Source organism: Odocoileus virginianus, chromosome 10, assembly GCF_023699985.2.
Source record: "Odocoileus virginianus isolate 20LAN1187 ecotype Illinois chromosome 10, Ovbor_1.2, whole genome shotgun sequence".
NCBI classification, from domain to species: Eukaryota; Metazoa; Chordata; class Mammalia; order Artiodactyla; family Cervidae; genus Odocoileus; species Odocoileus virginianus.
This window is the reverse complement of record NC_069683.1, coordinates 66413365-66435896: the sequence shown is the minus strand read 5'-3', so window position 1 is coordinate 66435896 and position 22532 is coordinate 66413365. Positions and strand designations below refer to the sequence as shown.

Sequence of the window (22532 nt, the reverse complement as noted above, 5' to 3'; positions counted from 1 at the left end):
TATGATTAAAGTAATGTTTCCTACTTGACCACATTTTCCAAATGAAAGAAGGAAATACAGTATCTTTAGGAATAGCCTGTGGTTTACCACTACGCTAGTAAAAAGTTGATCAGATTGGTTAAGTTGGATTGTCACAGTAAGACTCTCTTGTCTGGTACAGCTGAGGGGAAAAGGCACGCTGGTGGAAATCATCCTTTTTAACTACTGGCTCACTGTACTGCTTTCTCTTTAGGTATCCTTCAATTCCTTAAAACAAAGCATTGGAATTTCACACATAATAGTCCTGTACACCCTTTGTTGAGTTATTCTTAAATATCTTATTCTTTTGTTACAATTTTGAGATGGTGTACAGAAATATAATTCATACATATGTATTTTATCTGCCTGGCTAGGCTCATATTACTAATAAATTCTCTGTAGATTATTGAGGATGTTCTATGTGGGAAAATCACATCCATAAATTATAGAATGAAGGAAACAAAATTAAGTCTTAGATCTTCCATGCCTCAGCTTTTATTTTACTCCATAGATTAGGTCCCCTCCAAAATAATAATGAATTTAAGTAGCATTAATAGTAGTGTATAAGGACCCTCATGGATCAGATGGTAAAGAATCTGCCTGCAATGCAGGAGACCTGGGTTCTGTCCCTGGGTCGCGAAGATCCCCTGGAGAAGGGAATGGTAACCCATTCCAGTATTCTTGCCTGGAGAATTCCATGGACAGAGCAGCCTGGCAGGCTACGGTTCATCGGGTCGTGAAGAGTTGGACAGGACTGAGCAAACTAACACAATCCCTGCATGACTCCTGTGAATGTTTCCAATGTTTGGATGGTGAGTATTATGTTTCTAAGTCCTGTAAAATGTCAGACGTATATACAGTTCAGACACAATTCACTATCATAATATTCTGCTCAAATGACAACACTAACTGGAAACGTCCTAAGGCCATGACCATACTATAATAGACAAGTGTTGGGTAATTATCTAAATTACAGTAATTTCTTCATGAAAGTAATACTCATATTTAGAGGAAGACACAAAACATACTCAGTCCCCTGGGCTTTGGGTGACTGGTCAAGGGTCTTTAAGAGATCTTGACTGGGCCAATCAGAGTCTTTAAAAAATTTTTTTATTAATAGTTTACCAATGGAATTTGTAATAGTTACCAATGGAGCTTGTAATTTTTTTAACTAATAGTTTACCAATGGAAACACCACCCGTGGTGGCTCAGAGGGTAAAGAATCTGCCTGCAATGCGGGAGACCTGGGTTCGATCCCTGGGTCAGGAAGATCCCCTGGAGAAGGGAATGGCAACCCACTCCAGTATTCTTGCCTGGAGAATCCCATGGACAGAGAAGTCTGGCAGGCTACAGTCCATGGTATCACAAAGAGTCGGACATGACTAAGCAACTACACACACACACACACACACACACACACACACTCACACACCAAGAGAGACTAGACAGGCCTCCTCCAGAAACAATGTCTGTGACGTATGGAAGCAATATTTATGAATCTCCACGTGGAAGAACACTGAGGGAATGAAAGCACATGAAAGAGGCAAAAGAGCCCTCACTTTTGAAAGAGATGATGAAGCGAGCTGTTCCTGGATCCCACACGCAGCCCAGCCCTTCCCACAGATGACTGAGACATCCCGCTGTCTTCCCCGCCAGTGTGCTGTCTGCCTTGCAGTGAGTGTCCTGAATGACACGCAAATGACAGACTCCACCCTGAAGGGACACAGAGCAAAGTCAGACTTTGTCTTCAGACAATGAGTCCTGATTCTAGGACAAACGGCAACTTTATGAATTTGCTGCTATTTTAAGTCAGTATTACAATGTAAAGTAAAATGTAATGAGCTATTATATATTTACAAAATGTCACCATTGAAACAGGTTAAAAAATACATAGGTTTTCTCTGTGTTATTCCTCACAGTTGTACATGGATTTATAATCTCAAAAAATTTTTTTACACATTTTTAAAGTGTAATTAAAAAAGCTTTCATTCTCTTTTATCTTGATGGTAATTAAACGCGCAATTTCTTCTGTGAAGCTGAAACAACATGACTCTGTGGTTTAATCATGAAAACGAAAAGCTTCTGCTCACTGAAGGGTATCCCAACCTCTTATTTCTGAGTATTTGTTTGGTCTGTCTACTGACATCTCCAAACCATCAACAGCTTTGTCATCACTTGCAAAACTTCCCCTCATGCTTACCTTTTACCTCTGGTTTTCTAGTCTAACTTATGTCTACTGAGGTTTATTTTCTTTGCCTTTTAAAATTAAATGCCCCATCCAGATCTTAAAACTTTGGGGTATGCTGCCAAAAAGACTATACATTTACTATTTATGGTATCAAAGTATCTTTGTGCTTCTTAACTATGAAAAAAGAAGTCAAAACATATGGATGTATATAAACATAGTAAAGACTAACACATACCCACCTGTATCAGTGAAATATGATGACCAACCCCACAGAATAAATGTATTTTTGAAAATATGATATACACTATTGCAAGAATTCAAAGTATAGTCTATACGCCTGAGGTCAATGGCAAAGGCAGGAAGACAGGAGCACCAGACATGGGAGGGAAGACATGGGGAGCACAGGTGCTAGGAGCAGACTGCCAGGAGCAGACTCTTGCAGCCAAACAACAAAACCTAACCCCAAAGGTGCATGCCAAAGCAGCAAAACTAAAAGGGATATATTCAACACAGCTTATGTCTGGAGAGGAAAAAAAAAAAAAAGAAAGTCTGTTATTTGTGTATCCTATTTTAAATTGATGGCTTTTAAAATAGCACTATCTGGAGGAAAAGTTCCCCTAAATCCTTCCAGACGGTCAAGGTTAATCTTAAAAAAATAAAAGAGGTCTTGGGAAATAGGAAAATATAAAGACTGGATGCTTACTGTCACGTATCCATTTACAAATCTTTAAATCTAGCCATTTGATAGACATCCATGACATACCAGCTGTGAGAATGGTGTCAAGCAAATGAAAGAAAAAAAAAGTATATGTTAATGAAAGTGGTATACATAAATGCAAATAACGGTTCAAAATCAAGGCTACCTCAGGTCCTTCTGCTGACTGCTAGCCAGGACAGCAGAACCTACAACAGCATACAAACCTTAATTTAACTACAGACGGAACAAGCTGCTCTTCTTCTGCGAGAGCAAGTACAGAGCATGTCAAGTCTCAGCTTCCTGTCCTTTATCCCCCTTCCTACACCGTGTGCAGAAGCATGTGCAGAAGCGTGAACAGCAGGGAATGGCTTGAAGGCAGCCTGCCAGGACAGCCTCCCTGTCTGACACCTACACTACAACTATTTGAAGATCTTTTCAGAATTTCGACAGACATTTCTAATCATTAAGTGTGCTAAGTCTTTTTCGGTTATGGAAGCAAAAGACATAATTCACAAATATGAACACTTTGAGGCATTTTCTGAAACCCTAGCAATTATTCTATTCAAGGCTTTCACATGAAATTAACAAAATTTACTCAAAGAAAGTTTATTGCCCTTTTAACCATAATGAAATAAGCTAAACACTCTGAGAAATGGTAAATGAGAAACTGCAATAACTTTCAGAGACACCTTTTCTTTTTCTGTAAAGGAGTAAATTTTTGGACAACCAAGGTAGTTTTCAGAATACCTGATATAAAAAGAAAAAGAATACAAAGCAGATCGGGCCTCTGTCCTCAAAGAGTTTAAAATTTAAGTAAAAATGAACACACAGGATGCAACAGAACAGTGGGCTGAAGTCCAAAGGCCTGAAATTGCGTCCTATGTCTTAGACTCTGTCACTCACTAGCGGCACGCATCACTTCCAGTGCCTCACTCACAAACTGAACTCAGTTTCAGACTCTCAGAGGATGAGTAAAAATATATATGAAAGCACTTTGTACACGCTAAAAATTATAAATCAATGCTAGGACTATCAGTAATACAAAATAAAAGCCACTGTCATTACAGTCATGAAATCCTACCTTTTACTATTTCATCAAATAACTGAAAATCAGGGAAATCATGGGAAGCCTCTACAATCCAATAAAGTGAAAAATTAGAACTCTGTACATGGAGAACATTGAGTTTTGGGTTTTTTTTTTTTTTAATTTCAGGTGAAATCATTATATAAAAATGTTGGCATGTAGGTGAGCATATTTAGCTTGTTTTTAATAAACGTTAACCTAGGACATACCAGAAACATAATCCATACTCATATATGTGGGATGTTGGCATTTATTTATCTGAGATAATGAAAGGAATTGGATTACTTCACAGACAATCGGACTTAAGCATATAACACCATCAATGCCAGAAATTCAGAGACTAATCAATATCATCTACGGACAGCACATGTGCAATGCAAAACTTTATACCAAATTTTCCATTTAACAAAGGAAAATCTTGCATTGAGAGAAATAAGGATATGCAATTTCCTCAACATTTAAAATATTCTTCAATTTCATGAATTCTTGGTTCAAAGGAGTGGGGATAGACTTAGGCTCTCACATGTCAAAATGTAATGAGAAAACTGTCAATGGATTAATGAATTAATTGCCTGTTTAAATAAGAAGAAACTGAAAATCTAATTTCAAAACTTGTAACACCTGTGTTCTTCCCTAATTTTTGTAAGATACTCAACTAATACACCTACAGCACTTAATACTGCATTTCACATACTATATTATAACATATGTTTGCTATTGTTATGCAGCAATAATCACTGCAGCAGCTGCTGACCTCCAACAGCCCCGAAGGGGTTCCAGATGCAGAGCAGGACGAGGCACTCTGTGCTCCCAGAAACGGGCAGGATGGGTCTTCAGACAGTTAGATATTCTCAGGAGCTGGTTTTCTAAGCCCAGTTCTTGTATCTCCTCATCTCTAGAAAAACCCTAAAATCCTTCACGGTGACAGCTTTCTTGTGACTAGCAGCAGCTTCACGAGGCCAGCAGAAACTTCCTAAAAGATACACATGCTTGACTGCATGTTCTCCCCCTTTAGAGAAATCACATATACACTGAACCTCCTCCTTCCTCTTTGGAACAGTCTCTCAGAGCCATCTGAGGGGCTGTATCCCAGGCTGCAGTCTTCACATAGCCCCCAATAAAACTGAACTCGCAACTGTCACGTTGTGTATTTTTTTTTTAAGTCGACAAACCTAAAGCAAATTTACAACTTACACAGGTCCAACGTAAATGTTAAATGCTGTGGGTAATAACAGTCAAAATAAGAGGTTTCTTACATTAATCAAAATGAAAACTATAAGAAACAAATTTACCTGCATAAATTGTTCATGATAAACATAAGCTACAATATTCCAAAGCTGCGGCTTCCTTAACTGGAGACAAAGATGGCTTTGTTTCCTTAATTGGAGACAAAATCTACATTGCTTTGCATACACATCCACACCCAAAACAACCAAACAACACATGCAACACACCAAAAATTTTCCTTGTCAAGGTGAGAGACTGAGAATACCCAGAAAGTGAGGGCCCCAGAGGCAAGGGTGGAGGAACAGCACAGGGTGAACCAGATGATGTGGAGCCTCTATCCTAAAAGAAGGTGGAAGCCACTGGTTCACAGCGTGGGAGTTGCTATTTATTATCAGTCGACATCTCCACTAAAGCCAGGAGAATAAATGGGACTTTGAAGAAGCTGTCTAAACAGCTTTCTCCTCATTCTGCTACGGATCCACACCTCCTTTGCTGATTCTACCCCATCTGAACAAAACCTGGATTCTACGCTTCCGGGCTTGACCCTCCCACCTCATCTCTTCCATCTACGCGCTCACAGACTGGGTGAGCTCATACATTCCCTCAGCTTTAAACACTCTCAACATGTTGCCAATGTCTAAATTTATATCTCCAGTTCCACCTGCTCCCCTGAACTCCAGGCTCATATATCCATACGCTCCCTTGACAAGGCTACTTGGATATCCAGTAGGCATCTAACAGATCCAACATTTAACCATTTCTTCCTCATCTCCCTCATCCCAATAAATGGCAACATATCCTACCAGCTACATTGGTTTGATTTCTAGCATTTATCTCGCTCAGATTTAATTTGTTGACATGTATGTTTCTTCCCAGCAGAATGCAAACTGCATGAATGCAGCTATTTCTATTGTAATACACAGGAACCAAAGGAGACTAGTTTAAACTGCATGGAAAATGTGGGCCCCCACGAGGTACAGGAGGTGAAGTCTGGAGGAGAAAATGGAGGCTCTCATGAGAGGATATGGATCAGGATGCTCAAGGCAGAAGAAATGATGGATGCAAAGGTCTAAATTCCAACAAAGCTTGTAGAGAGACACACACACTAGGAGCAGAAAGAAAACCCAGCGGGATGGAGAACAGGAAAGCAGGGGAAAAGTACCAAGAAGGGAGGGATGGCAGGAGGGGGGCGAAGGAGAGTTTCAGAGCTTCTGGGAGAGGGGACGTTGGGACCAAAGGCTGACAGGAGAAAGGGTCAAATTCAGCGCTCCTATGGAAATGACAAAGAGGAGGCTACCAAGATCTCTTCTGGAGGGCTTCAACTGAGCATTTCATTCTTCCCCAGAGGGGTCTCTGGATATGTTAATATTTGTTCATATTAATTTTGAACAGCCTGGGCAAAATGGTATCATTTTCATGGCCCAGTCAGCTGTGATCTGAAGTAAAATAGAGCAGTTCCTATGGAAGTATGGAAATGGAAGAGATCTTACCAGGAAATTTACATGGCTGAGAATTCCTTCTCTGCATTGGGGATTGTCTCAAAATATTTCCACCAAGATATCTGATCTATGACATCTCTAATCAAAAGCATGGAAGTGCTGCACTCTGTAGGGGAAGATCCTAACATTTCCAATAAAAATGCACTTCAAAAAAAAAAAAAAAAGCCTATGTCATTAATCAATACCATATCCTGACTGCAAGTATAGGAATTTTACTGAAGTCATTACAAAAGGCTATTAAATTATTTCTTACACTTGTGCTGGTAAAAGGCTGTTCTCTCATAGCCACTTGATGGCAAGTGTCAAAGGACATCTTGGGGAATGTCAAATCATGGAAGATGGATTTTTGAGTGAGAAGTATTGAGACAGGATAAACTATACCGACACAAGTTCTGAAATGGGTATTTTCAAACTTACTGTCCCTTTTTTGTTGCATTAAAATCATGCATTTTTTAAAAGATTTTTTTTATGTGAACCTCATTTTCTAAAGTCTTTACTGACTTTCTTACAATACTGCTTCTGTTTTGTTTTGGTGTGCTGGCTGCGAGACTCGTGGGATCTCAGCTCTCTGACCAGGGGTCAAACCTGCACCCCCTGCCCTGGAAGGTGACATCTTAACCACTGGACCGCCAGGGAAGTCCCACAACTATGCACTTTAGGTTGACTTTAGCAGAATATGCTTTTTAAAAATTCAATACTTGAAGTTAATAAAGAGTTAAGAGGAAGTTCCATGTCTAAAAACCAACGCTTCTTCAGCTCTTTCTCTGCAGATAGACTTTAGGTCAGCCGAGTGATGTAGCCAGTGCCGTAAGTCACCAGAAGCAACAGAATTTGTTTAAGCTGTTAAATGTCCTTTTCATCTTCTTCAGATTTTATTTTTGTTTAGTCACTGTTAAGACATGCGTAGGTTTTGGTTAAATTCAATTTAATATACAACAAGTGATGATTTATCACCAAAAAAAGAATGATTAATTGAATTTATAATCAATCACAGAACTGCTTTACACTTTCATAGTTCACTTAAAATATTCTACTTCCTAAATGAAGCTCTACTTTTTAAAATACAAATTCTTTGTGCAAAATCTGCTAACAGCTCTATCTTCAGTTACAGTTACACCAAGTGTTTGGAAGTGTTGAGTAAATAATCCAATATTTAGATTTGTGTATTTAAAGGCTTACTTTTATAGAATTTTTGTACAAATACAATTTATTAGGTTTTCATCTATAGAGACTTTTCTTCATTATTTTGCCTTTTTTTATCTCAGACCTTCTCGGAAACAACAAGTAAGGCAATCAAAACCAACAATGGGACTTTACTCATGAATACAGAATTCCCTTCTTGCCCCAATGTGAGAGACACAGATGAGGGCAGGAATAAAGATCCTTGAAACACTATGAGCTACAGGCCAATCTCCATCTCCACTGCTTATGAAATACACTACCATATTCTTCAGCCACTGTTTCTTGGTTTTTTCCCTTCATTCTGTCATCATATTAAATCTCAACATGCTGCTCATAAAACATCCAAATGCCAGAGCTCAGCCTTCTTAATTTCTAAGGACTTTCTCTTTACTCAGCTACACCTTAACTTTATCACTATGCAAACCAGCGCCATGGCCAAGTTCACTGTTTCAACTCCCCCTCTTGATCACAGCTTCCTCGTCTCTCCTGTGATCCTAGTGTAGCCTTCAATACAATTAAGCCATCACGCTTGCCCTCTCTGCTTCCTAAGGCTGTCAGTACCCTCCTGCCTCAATCATCGCTGTACTCATATCATTATATACACAAACCCACAGCCCTGTAATCCAAAACCACGTCTTCTGTGCCAACCACCCCCTGAATCCCTGACTTCCCAACTATTCTTACCACTCACAACCCAGGGCTCTGGATATTGTTAGAAACATATGTGAAAACATGATCATTAATCTTTCCTGGACATATTCACAATGTCTAGCTTCAACATCTCTTTATCCCTAGGCAGGAGTCCCTTTCCTCTTGTAGAAACTGCTCCTGGCTGTTCTAAACTATTTCTCCTAACTCCTCTCTCAGCAGATGACCATTTCTTCCTAACAGTATTACCCATCTGTCCAACCAACCAACTTCCTGTGCACAGTTCTATGTTTTAGTCAATCCTCCTTTTTGTCCCAGCACAGGAGAGCTTCTCCCCTGGTCTTTCCAGGCCTCCCCTCAGTGCGATAAGACATTCTCTTGGCTTATTTTCCTCTTGCAAGCCACAACACACTTTCACATATTCTTTATACATTTTCTAAAATTATAGCCCATGCTAGTTGACTTGAGGCAGGAGACAGATGGGCCTCCAAGCTAAGAAGCTGGAGTCTGTCCCCTGTGGACAGACACTCCAAATAAGCAGGAGCTCAAGAGGAGCTGAGCCCTGCCTAGATAAGAGATAAAGACCACATATTCTTCATTCTCGAAGTCAAGAAGACTTTACTGACCACGTATGCACAGAAAGGCTCCTTGGAGGTCAAAGAGAGGGGGTATCGCCTCATAGTAAGTGATGTTGACCTAGCCTTACGCTGCCTCGCAAGACTCCATCCTGGCTGAGAGACACAAGCGCACATGGGAAGATTTGATGTATACTAAATGCGGACTCAGGACCGAGCAGAACAGAGACCCGGAAGAAACGCCCCATCAAAGTGATCCCAACTACCACGAGGGCATGGCCCTCTCTCTGAGTCCACCAGTGTATCTAACCATACATACTCTTTTTCTAATAAACACTTTGCTCACTACTTTCCATATCTGTGTGGAAATTCCTTTCTACAGAGCTGACAGGCCAGGGCCTTGTCACTGGTGCCTGGTGGTCTAGTGGCGAGGATTCAGCTCTCACGTCTGTGACCCAACCTCAATCTCCACTGGTAACCAAAGCCCTGCTTCAAGCTGCTGCAGGCTGAGACTACCTAGGATCAAACATAACTTTCCTCAACTATTTGCACAAGATTTGACTTTCTCAACGCAGAACCCCAACTAACACAGGAGTTAGGGGCACTGTGGAATATCCACATGTAACTGATAGTTGGCCCTCCACATCCATGAATTCAGCTGACAGTGAATCATATAGAACTGCAGCATTTAATATTGAAAAAAATCTGCACATACCTGGACCCATGCAGTTCCATCCCATGCTGTCCAAGGGCCAACTATATTTTCCTGTCTCCCATGTAATTTCCAACTTTTTTTTTCACCTCTCCTTAACCATTCTTTCCCACTTCTATCATCAGCTTATGATCTGAGCCACAAGTGCACATACTACCCACATCTCTCCATGGTACTTGAACTTCTATTGTGGAGCTCATGAAATTAGAGTGAAGATTATACTTAAAGCACTTGAAAGTCAAGTCACCTCCACAGACTGTGTCAGAGAGGATCAGTCTCCCACAATAACTGATCTCTACCTAGATTATACTGCATGGCTGTCTCTCTAATGGGACTAGACCTAAGGTAGGCTGATGTTTCCTGAGAAAAGATGGTCAGCCCTCCTCCACAACATTCCTTCCTCGATAGTATCTCCCCCACAAAGCCACTAAATTAATCTCTTCTAAATCCCACGTTGATCCTTTTGTTCTATCAAAACCTCTGGCAATTTTCCCACAGACTATAAACAAACAACTCAAACACTCAAAGGCAGGGCTGGCTCAGTCTCTGTGGGGTTTCTGGGTGCTGGTGTACACAAGGTTTTGTTTGAGCCCTCCAAGCATCTCTGGTCGGTATGGGGTTTGATTCTAAATGTGATTTCGTCCCTCCTACCACCTTGATGGATGAAGCAAAAGCTAGAATCCAACAAGACTGTTGAAGCTTGGCTGGATGAAGCATAAGTTGGAGTCAAGATTGCCAGGAGAAATATCAATAACCTCAAATATGCAGATGATACCACCCTTATGGCAGAAAGTAAAGAACTAAAGAGCCTCTTGATGAGAGTGAAAGAGGAGAGTGAAAAAGCTGGCTTAAAACTTAACATTCAGAAAACTAAGATCATGGCATCTGGTCCCATCATCTCATGGCATCTGGTCCCATCATCTCATGGCAAATAGATGGAGAAAAAGTGGAAACAGTGACAGTTTTTCTTTTCTTGGGCTCCGAAATCACTGTGGATGGTGACTGCAGACATGAAATTAAAAAACACTTATTCCTTGGAAGAAAAGCTATGACTAATCTAGACAGCATATTAGAAAGCAGAGACATTACTTTGTCAACAGAGGTCTGTCTAGTCAAAGCTATGGTTTTTCCAGTAGTCATGTATGGATATGAGAGCTAGACCAGAAAGAAACCTGAGCACCAAAGAACTGATGCTTTTGAACTGTGGTGTTGGAGAAGACTCTTGAGAGTCCCTTGGACTGCAAGGAGATCCAATCAGTGACTCCTAAAGGAAATCAATCCTGAATATTCATTGGAAGGACTGAGGCTGAAGCGAAAGTTCCAGTACTTTGGACACATGATGGCAAGAACTGACTCACTGGAAAAGACCTTGATGCTGGGAAAGATTTAAGGCAGGAGGAGAAGAGAATGACAGAGTATGAGAAGATTGGATGGCATCACTGACTCAATGGACATGAGTGTGAGCAGACTCTGGGAGCTGGTGATGGACAGGGAAGCCTGATGTGCTGCAGTCCATGGGGTCGCAACGAGTCGGACATGACTGAGTGACTGAACTGGTAACAAACAACAGAACTTCTTAGCCCAGCTCTTAAACCCTACATATGCAGCAAACTACCAACCACTCTTCTACCAATGCCTTCTAAGAAGCTTCTGCCTTATTCTACAAATGTACACAGCACTTTCTCACCCTGTGGCCCTGCTCAGGGTCACTCACATAAACCATGCCCTAGTTGTGTGATCTCCCTCAACTCAGACAACGCTCTCCAGAAGTCAGGACCACCTTAAGGACGCCCTTCTCAAACTGCACTTCCTCATCCGTGGGCGAAATGACAGCAAACGGTGCTGCTTCCCAGCACATTTAATTCACAACCTGACCATTTTATGTATGTGAATCTCAACAAGGTGGTGAGGCCAGCAATATCGAATATGATGTTTTAAATAAGTCTGTAACCCTCACTGTAACTGACAACCAACATCTTTATCACCAACAACATTTATTCATTATGTGCCAGGTGCTTCGACAAAGCTTTACAGTGATCCTGTGGGGTATATATTACTATTTTTCCCATACACAAATGGGAAGCTTGGTTCATAGACAGAGGCCTACCAGAACTTTGAACACAATGGGTACAAAATTATATCTGTGATTTGTATTCTTAATACATTTATATTAGTGATAGATGTATTACAAATAACTATGCTCTGATACTGTTCATTAGTTAATCTGTCAAAGTAGAAAGTTTTCCCATTCTTCCCATCAAGCACAATCTTCTGAGCCTTCAAGACCCAATTCAAACGTCACCTCTTCAGAAAGTCTCCTGATAACACCCTGGCAAAGTTAGTTGCTCCTTCTGAGAACTATCTTTAATCCTTGTAATGTGTCTTTAATACAACACTAAGGTTATTTAGCAGACTGCTCAGTTAGAATGGGTTTCTAAATGGCAGTTTGTTCAATACTTTTAATTTTCAGAACAATTAAATGGAAAGTAAAATGAATGAAATTTATATCTGCTGGCCAAATAAAACACAAAGAAATGGTATTATCTTATTAGCAATATTTGATCATCATACTCACAAATCTTTGCTGTAACATTCAGCACATGTATCATATTATAAAATGAGTTATGGTTGAGTGTAATTCAGAAGGTCTATTCTTCTTTTCAGTATGTCCAAACAAAGCTTTATTCTTAAGAAATGGGGAAGAGACTTACCAGTCTTCTCCTTTCTTCTTCTACTGCGATAAGTAGTCTTGCGAATTCTTTTAGTGACTGAGCTATTTAAAAGATAAATTTTTTTAAAAAAAGGCATTAACCTCTTTACATTGCCAGTATCTAATTGCACAAGAATAAACATTACAATAAAGATACTCATAAATTTGTATATATTCTGTGGTTTTATGTTTTTATAAGCATAAAACAGTATATACAATGGATTTCAATGACTAAAAGTTATAGATAAGAAATGGCTACAAACTGAAGCTTAGTACATATCAAGTATAATATTTTTTCTTCATAGGCACTAGGGGAAAATAGTTTATAAACTTAATAATAAAATTTACACATTAACAAACAAAAGTATAGTACTGGAATCACTTCTAAATAAAATTTTTACAAATAATAAATTCATTAAATCTGAATGCACCATCTATAAGAAGCAATAAATCCAGTTCTATTTAGATGTATTATACTTAGTGAAAGTGAGTGAAAGCCACTCAGTCGTTATCTGACTCTTTGCGACTCCATCAACTATACAGTCCATGGAATTCTCCAGGCCAGAATACTGGAATGGATAGCCTTTCCCTTCTCCAGGGGATCTTCCCAACCCAGGGATCAAACCCAGGTCTCCTGCATTGCAGGCGGATTCTTTACCAGCTGAGCCATAAGAAAAGCCCAAGAATACTAGCCTATCCCTTCTCTAGTGGATCTTCCCGACCCAGGAATTGAACCGGGATCTCCTGCATTGCAGGCAGTTTCTTTATCAACTGAGCTTTCAGGGAAGCTCACTATACTTAGTAGCAGTCAGTAATGCAAAGTCTCCCACTGACTTATTTCTAGAAGCTCAATGCTTATAGATACTTAGAAATGGATTCTGTATTCTGTCTTGCTGTGTTACTCTCATATCCAAGGTACTTTGGACCTTTGCTACTCGGAGTGGTCAGAGGATGACTAGCATTAGTATTTTGGGACCTTGTTAGAGATAAAGATGCTAAGACCTCATCCCAGAATCTGAATTTTAAAAGGATCCCCAGGTGATCCCTTTATACATTAAAGTTGAGAAGCATTACTTTAGAAAACTGAAAGTGTATTGTTGTGGTTTGCAAAGTATTCAGAAACTCTGGAAGGACAAATGAAGAAATAAAATGTGACAACAGCATATTCTCTAAAAATGCCAGTGTTGTGAAAGATGAACTCATCCACATTAATTTCTGTACTTTATACTTGATATGAATTATTAAGTAAAGTCAGAATGTTGGGAGTACAAAACTAACAAAAGAAATAGTGAATGCAAATTTTGTTTTGATTTAAGCTAGACCCTTCCCATCTATGTCTTTATTCTTTAGGCTCCCACCTCTTTCTTCATCCACACTGATAGTGAAAATACTGTGAGACCAGAAATTTAGTAATTCTGGCATAAAGTTTACAATAAAGGCAGGTGAGTAGTGATAATAAATCAAGAGTCTCATCAACAAAATTTATCAAATGCTTATAAGAATGCTTTCTATTCAAGAATTTAAAATTACAAACTTGGATTTTTTTCTTTCTCTTTTCTCAGAATTACTAGGCTTACATTAACTAAACTGGTTTGAAATGCTACCCCTATGATAACTTCACACTGTATTTTATTCAGTTACCAGGACAGATTAATTTGATAAACATATGAATGACCTTAGAGTTAAGTGTAACTTTTTTAAGTGTTTAGAAAATGTGATTTTAATTTCTGCAAAAATACCTTTAAATACTATAATACAATACAACCCAGTTTTGACAACAATAAGCTAAACAGAAAAACATTTTATTAATACAAATAGACGATTTTAACTGGAGTGTGCAATAACATATTATATTTTTGTAACTTTAGTAAAAAACAAACAAACAAAAAGTATCCAAACACCATCTGGCAACTATCTACTGCCAACTGAAGATCTGTTGAAGAATCTGGAAAAACAAGTCCAATAAAAGTTTGGATGGTGAAAGGTAATGTTATTATGCCTACACAGAAAGATGCCAAGAGACACTGGAGGCAGCAGATACTCCTGAGGTGAGAGGACAAGAGGAGATTATAAAGAGTAGCTCAAAGTCTGAAATGAAGCACTTTTAACCCCAGATTTTTAACTCAGTGTCTCCCAAACTTTTTAATAAGTATCAGAAACATACAAAAACAAAGAACCTTACCCTCATATGCTTCTTTTTATCAAAAGCTATTGGGTTAACACACTCTACTGAAACATGGGAACAAAACAAGAGCAAAGGATAGGAATTCTAGCAAATCAAAGAAGCAAATAAATTCTCAGGACAATACAAAGTTATTCCAGAACAACAGTTGTGCCAAACTTCCAGAGGCTCTTGTCTACACTGGAGCAACAGGTTAGAAGCTCCAGGAAAGATCTCCAGAGAAAGAACACAAAGAACTGATCAATATCCTGACACATCTAAATGCAATGAGAAGAAATTTACATTCTTTTTTTTTTTTTTTAAGAAAACTCAAAGGCAATTATAGTCAAAGATCAAAAATATTGAGGGGGGAAACATTCCAAAAAGTTCCAAAGCTTGAATTTGCTACATGCTAGCAAATATTTACATAGCATTTACACTGTATTAGGCAGTATAAGGAACATAGAGATGATTTCATATAGTGTGGGATGGTATGCACAGGTTATATGCAAATACTACAGGATTTTACATAAAGGACTGGAACAGTCAAGCAGTCTGGAATCCGGGGGTTCCAGAACCAATGCCCTCCAAATACCAAGGAACAACTGTATTGACTCCTGGGAAAGCAAAGTGATACAGCTAACATGATCAAAATAGCTGAAATAACAGAGTTGTGAGTAATATGTACAAAGTCACTGAAATATAAACACTGACAGAGTCATTAAGAACAGGATACAACAAAAACTGGTTAAAACCAACTAACTCCAAGATGGTGGAAGATTTAGCTTTCAGGGGACCTTGAGCCTTATTATACACTCATTGTAATGAATTAGCATGCTAAGTGACACACCCACAGGTACCATGACAGTTCTGAAGCCAAAAAGCAAGCAGCGGCCCAATTCCTGGAAATCCCCATGCCCTCTGTCCCCAAAATAAAAGGCCAAAAAGCGAGCAGTGGCCCAATTCCTGGAAATCTCCACGCCCTCCCCAAAACAGTTAGAATAATCCTGCCCCTTGTTAGCCTACGAAATTACCCAGCCTTATAAAACTAACCACTCCACATTTTGGGTCAATCTTGCCTTCTGAAACAGACCACATTCCACCTGTGGAGTGTGTATCTCTCAAAGTAAGTGTGCTTTCACTTAACTAAGGCTTGCTCTTGAAATTTTTCCTGATGGAAGCCAAGGACCCTCACTGGACAGCCTGTCTCAGGGACCTGCCCGAGACCTGGGCATGACCATCTTCTAGCACCCCATTCTCCTGCAATAGACCTTCTGCAGAATTAGTGGCAGGGACTGGTAGAAATGGAGATTGCTTGTTTTCGTTAAGCTGAAAATAAATCTGTAACTTCTCAAACAAAATTGCAAATAAAAATGCTTTACTTCCCTGCTAGCCAACACCACAGGAGGGCACAGATCATGTATTATTAATTTTCTCAAAGGGTTAAATAAATACCTAGCACACCGAAGCCTATCAGCAGGTATTTTTGAAACACATGAGACAATAACTTAATGTCAGACTGGCAGGGGAGCACTGTGTGTGTATTAGTCACTCAGTCATGTCCAACTCTATGAACCCCATGGGCTGTAACCACCAGGCTCTCTGTCCACAGGATTCCCCAGCAAGGAAACTGGAGTGGATCGCCATGCTGTCCTCCAGGAGATTTTCCCAACCCGGGGACGGAATCCAAGTCTCCTGCATCGCAGGCAGACTCTTCACCATCTGAGCCACCAGGGGTACACCAGAAACTCCCAACTGGTCAACCCAGAAAACGTTCACCACCCCATGTAGCATGCCCTAGTAGTCCCGGGGTATATTTCAGAATGATGAACTCAGAAGTCCAAAGACTTCCCCAAGGTAACTACTACTCAAAAATTGTGGAGTTGTCTTAAATCAGATTTTGCTTACAAGAATCTGCCCTCAGTGCAGAAGACCTGGATTCGATTCTTGCCTGGAGAATTCCATGGAGATAGGAGCCTGGTGAGCTCTAGTCCATGGGGTCACAAGAAGTCAGACATTACTGAGTGACTCAGTCACACACACACACACACACGGAAACTCAAGTTCTCAGTTTGCTGTTGTATTTCCACCTCCAAACTTAATGATGCCGTTTTATACTTGAATGGTTTTCTGGTCTGTTTCCCTTATAAATACTATTTATAGACTCAGTACAATAACAATAGATAACGAGATAGTCAGAAGAGAAATCTTAACTTGTGAAAGCAGCCGCGTGTTTGGCTCCTCAACTTCCAGCAGTTTTCTGGGTCTGCCCCAATTAGACAATAACTTTTGTTCCCTCTTTTTCTTCAGTTGATTTTTTTCAGGGAAATGATTTCATAAAAATTAAACTAAGATTGTTCTCTTTAAAGATTATAGTCCTAGTTCTATAAAATCAAACTGTTTCTTGGTCTAAATGAAGCTTTCAGGTTCATCTTTTGTTCTATAAGACAATGAACAGCCCAGGAATACTAAATATTAGTCATTTATTTCAGGAATTAGGGGCAGTGGCCAACTAATCTGTAAATCTATATCTAATGTTTTCCCTAAATCTTTAGATTTATGATGTCCAAGTATCACATTAGCAGTTTACTAAGCACAATATACCACAGAATGAAAACAGGAATTAACAATCCTATAAAGCAAGAATAAAACAACTCAAAGTATTATCATGTAAATTGGGTTTTAGGAGACGGGGCTAATGGATAGCCAGTCACTTGCCTGCCCCACTCTCAAAGTCTAACAGGTACCTCTGACACAAATCAGGCAGATCCAACCTGCCCAGTGTACCCCAGCAAGAATCTAGAGATTAGAAGCCAGTTATTAGAATCTCCAATGCATGGGACCCACAAATGCCTTAAGCAACCATGAAAACAAACCTTCTCCACCAGGCCCTGGGCACAATACATATACAAAATGACTCTTCCAACACTCATCACAGGGTCTTATACAAAATGGCTACTGATTTTGTGACTGCTTGAGCCACTGTTTTCTAAGATTTTGCTTAAGCAAAATCTGAAAATATTTTTTATTACATGCAACTTTCTGATACCCCAAAATTTCTCTTATAATTATTTGTGATGCTCCATATTTTATTAATTTAATATCCACATAAATAAAAAAACACTGCATTATCTGATTTAGGAGGTTCAAACTAACACTGAATATAACAGCTGGTCCTGTGACTCAGTGGTAAAGAATCTGCCAATGCAGGAGACTCAAGAGACTTGGGTTCAATCCCTGGGTTGGGAAGATCCTCTGAAGGAAATGCAACCCACTCCAGTATTCTTGCCTGGAAATCCCATGATGAGAGGAGCCTGGCAGGCTACGCTCCATGGGGTAGCAAAGAGTCAGACGTGACTGAGCTTCTGAGCACACACACCTGCAATTATAGATTCTGACCATACCTAAGCGGTATGACAGGAGTTTGATTTAGTGAGAGCAATATTCCAAAAACAATACTTAATACACAGTGGGCTTTCGATAGATGGATTTAAGGAAATATTCCCACCAGCTATATTCTCTATAAGGAGAAACATACCAACTTATTCTAGGCTTCATAAAATATTATGAAAAGAATAGGCCACAGACTGGAAAATTATGTTAGCTATTCACATTCTTGCCACCTGCATGAAGCTTTCCTGGCTGTATTCACCATTAATAATCTTTCCCCTTCCTGACCATCTGGACTATGAGATTACTGTAAAGCAATCAAAATATAGCTTTATATATAAAATTTAACTTTCAAAAAATTACTGAGGTCAAGAACACTGATATAGGTTTCCTTTTTATCTCTACAATGTGATATTGGAAAAACACTTTTGGAACAAAAGAAATCTATTACTCAGATGCATTTATGACAGTCCCAAGAGCATAAACATTCACAAAGATAACAGCTGAATTATACCTAGATGGTGAAGAAGTGTGATAATGGCTTCTATATTTACTAATACCATAAATTCTGAAACATTTATGAACTATCTAAAATATCTATTTCCTAACATTCTTTTCAAGAAGCTTAAATTCATCCTCCTATTTTAAACTGTGGAAAACCTGTTCAGAGTCTGGGAGTAAGAACGAGTGAGAATAAAGAAAATTAGTTCTTGTTCATTGTTGATATAAACTCCACTACCTTAAAAACTAAGCATTATATTCTATTAAATCTTTCAACAACTTAACAGCTTGGGCTTTACAGACATCACAACTAGGAGAAATGAAAAAGCATGTCTCTCCTGCATCTAATCAACATTTATATTATAGTCAGACAATGATGTGCTTAGTATTTCTTCTAGGAGTCTCCTCAAACCTAAACAACATAAACACATACTCAAAAACAAAAATAACAAAGAACAGATCACAAATTCAGTGACATACAAAATTATGTCCACAACACATTTTTCTCACTTTATTAGACTGAGCAAATCACTTATGAAATTCAGATATGCTGATGAATAGAAGGAACTGGGTTAGCAGTAGGATTTAGACTTGGATAAAGCAAAAGGAAAATATGAAAACCTGTAAAAGTCTATAAAAGTCAGACTGAACCAATGCAATCACATTTTGTAAGTCCAGATGATGTCCCAATAGTCACTTGACTTTTCTATTTGGGTGTGAGTGGGTTCTGTCAAGCTTATTCTCTGGGACCGACTTTTCATGAAGAATAGTGGCAAGGCAGTAAAACATCAGTACTGAGCTGAGGCTGTGAGCCAAAGCAGGTGAATGCATCACATCCTTCTGGGCCACATGGAGAAAAATAAGAGCAGAATCAACCTACATAGCCAAGGGACATCCAGCACTACACAAGCATGCAATGATCTAAAAGGGTATCACATCAGCAGTTCACGGCTGGAACTCCCACTGAGGGAGTTTTAATTGTTTGAACACTAAAAAGATCAAAGGTAGCATATTGGCTGAAGTATTCAACGGAAAGTTTTGTTGGTTCAGGAACAATTTAACCCATAACCAGAGCAGGCAGCATGGTCAGTCTGTGGTATGTCTGAATAATAAACACTGTGTCTGCAAAGCAGACAGAGTGATATAAAAAATGACACCGATTCTCCCACCAGATAGTGTAACAATTAATATCCCTACTGATGGGCTGTCCACTCTATCTGCAATACTGGCATTATTTGCAACCACAAATTCTAGCTATTCTTTTCTGAAAGCCGCACATCAAATAAGATTTTTCCACTCCATTTGTGGCTTCAAGCTCCAAGGATGCCTAGTTGCAAAGTCAATAAATTGCTTCCTAAACCAACAGAAAAAAAAGTCACAGGCCCATTGTGGAATTCTGGCAGGTCACTATAATATACCCCAGTATTCAGAGCAACTGATCTTTTTTCTAGTGCTTCACAGGCCTGTGGAATCCAAGGTCTCATGGAAACACAGCATATTAGTTCCCTTTGAGGTAACTGAACTGGGTTATCCACAATGTCCTCCAGGAGGTTAGTGTTTTCTTTAATTGCCAAACACATCAAAAAACAAGATTAACCTTGAAAACAAGCCCCTCTAAATTAATTTAAACATGCATTTAAATTCTTTTATCAATACACCCTACCAATGCATCCTTGTGTAGCATTGTATTCAAGTGAATTAGGTTTCAGTAAATATGAGATGTATCAAGTTAGAAAAGCATAGTAGATATTATTTTAGTAATAAGAAATTACTATCACTGTGTAATTTTCTAATTAAGTATTAAAGGACAGGAAGAAATGCAGAGCCTGCAAATGAAGACAGTTATAAAATTAAACTTTTATCTGGTTGACCAGGACTCTGCACAGTTAGGAACCGCCTTGCCTCTGCTTCTCCACTTGGTTCCATTCTGCCATCAGCTGAGCTATCACCCATCTGGGCAGCACTCGGATGCCGATGCAGATGCTGAACAGGCTCAAGGGCAGAATCCTCACTTTGGAATCCACTGGCTTAATATCAAGTGATTGCTTCCTGCTTTCTCTTGTTTCTGTTGATCCTCTACCAGAGTACCCAGATTTTTGCATGGGTTATAACCAGTAATACAGTTTCCTTTTTAATTCCGGACTCCTGATCCTAGCGCCTCCCTCCATACTTGGATTCAGACAATCCTCGGGTCCCCAGGCACTAACCTCTGGTAGACTTTGATCAATATGGATCCAAACACGAACTGTCACTGCACCTTTGGGCTGATTCAAAACTTGTGGTCAAACTGTTAATCTTTCACTCTTCTCTGGTCTAACCAGATACGCAGTCTGGCTTCTCTTTTCCCCACTGGTTTAACAACTAAACTGAAAAGAACAGTACCCCCTGTAAGCCAGGGGCTTCACCCACAAAGGAAAGCTACGGCTGCTACTACTGTTACAGATTGTTAAGACAACGACTAAAATACAGGAGAATTATGATGCCAAGATGAAAGTCACAATGGATGCACAGAAATAATTCTAGACTATACATAGTCTAGACATAGTCTAGTCCTTCATACAGTCTCTCTGAACAGGAATAAGACTTTTTAGTAAGATCTGCTTTACAACTGTCAAACTACCAGGAGTTTAAGAATTCTAATATTTTCTCTCTATACAGACAGATGATGTAGATATATAGACAGGGTTTGTTATTTCATATAACAAGATATAAAGTAAGTAACATTTAGATATAAAGCAAATAATAATTAGATATAAAGTAAATAATAATTCACATAAGTCCAAGTTTTGGCAAATAAATACATACAAATACAGAAATGCAGCCTTTCACTTTTGCACAATTCCAAAATTTGATTCCAGCTGCTTTCTCTCACGACTTCATCACGATACTCATTACTTCAAATGAATTTCATCTGAATCCTAGTTAAGATTTTTGTTTTTTTAACTAGAGATTTTGTGTTGATACAGTAAACATTGTTGTGCATAACATACTCTATAAGTCACATATATTCATTTAGTTTTCTTTCCAGGCATGCATGTTAGCTAAAAAATGAAGAACTGTGCAATTCTGATGTTACTTTGTTTTAGCTCTTGTTCTGTGGTGTTTGACCTGTTTCCCAAAGCCGAAACAACTCCCGATTCAGAAAGCATTTTCCTAAGATGTAGACCACTCCCACTTTGGAGCCCCTCTGTTAAGAGGCAGAGATGCTACATAAACTGTGTCATTGAATGGAGCTTATGATGGGCAGAGCTCAACTCAATGATATGAGATACGGAAGTAAGCATTATCTTCATTTTGCACAGGAGGAAAGGGGCAATCAGCTGGCGTAGTTTGCCTGATAATATGACAGCTAGTAAGTGGAGAAGCAAGTATTCAGTTCTGACTGTTTGATTCCAAAATCTGTTCTCCTCCAGCAAATCATTATTGCCAAAGGAGGTGAGTGGATAAAAGGTAGTGCCAGCCTACTACCCAGCTACATTACAGGAAATAACAGGCTTATCATCTCTAAAGGCAAACAGAGACAGAGCTATTTGTGCTCAGAGAATAATCAGGCGCCAAGTATCCTGGCTTAAAGGGAACTTTAAATCAGTAACTTGCTGCTGACAAACAAGCACTTACACCAAATACCCCCCTCCAATCCTTCCTGCCGTCAGGAACTGACCTCCCAACACGCCTTCACATTCCACAAAGCCTGGAGCACACCCATCACCCTCCTCTGCACCCAAACCTCCCGCCACCACCTACTGAAGCTTAGGACATCTGCGTCCTCATCCAACATGCAACCTCTCTCTTCCACAGCCTCTTAACCCCCAATGACCTTCTCGCTTCTGTCATTTACACACCCACAAGAACACAAAGAGGTCAAGCGATCTAACCCCTCTGCTTCCTGGCAGTCTTTTTCTTCAACTCTAGTTTACTCCTAATCTTATTTCCCACAGTG

The 22532-nt window shown here is 39.3% G+C and overlaps 1 protein-coding gene across 2 annotated transcripts in view; it reads right to left on the bottom strand.

The window, feature by feature from the left end:
• ARHGAP42 (Rho GTPase activating protein 42) overlaps positions 1–22532 on the bottom strand; it is a 315416-nt gene that overhangs the window by 192184 nt on the left and 100700 nt on the right. The window contains exon 3 of one of the 2 annotated variants that reach the window (XM_020868796.2): positions 12542–12603. The exons of the other annotated variant lie outside the window; for it this stretch is intronic. Within the exon in view, the coding sequence (XP_020724455.1) occupies positions 12542–12603 (62 nt within the window). The remainder of the gene's footprint in view (positions 1–12541; positions 12604–22532) is intronic. 2 annotated transcript variants of the gene reach the window in all.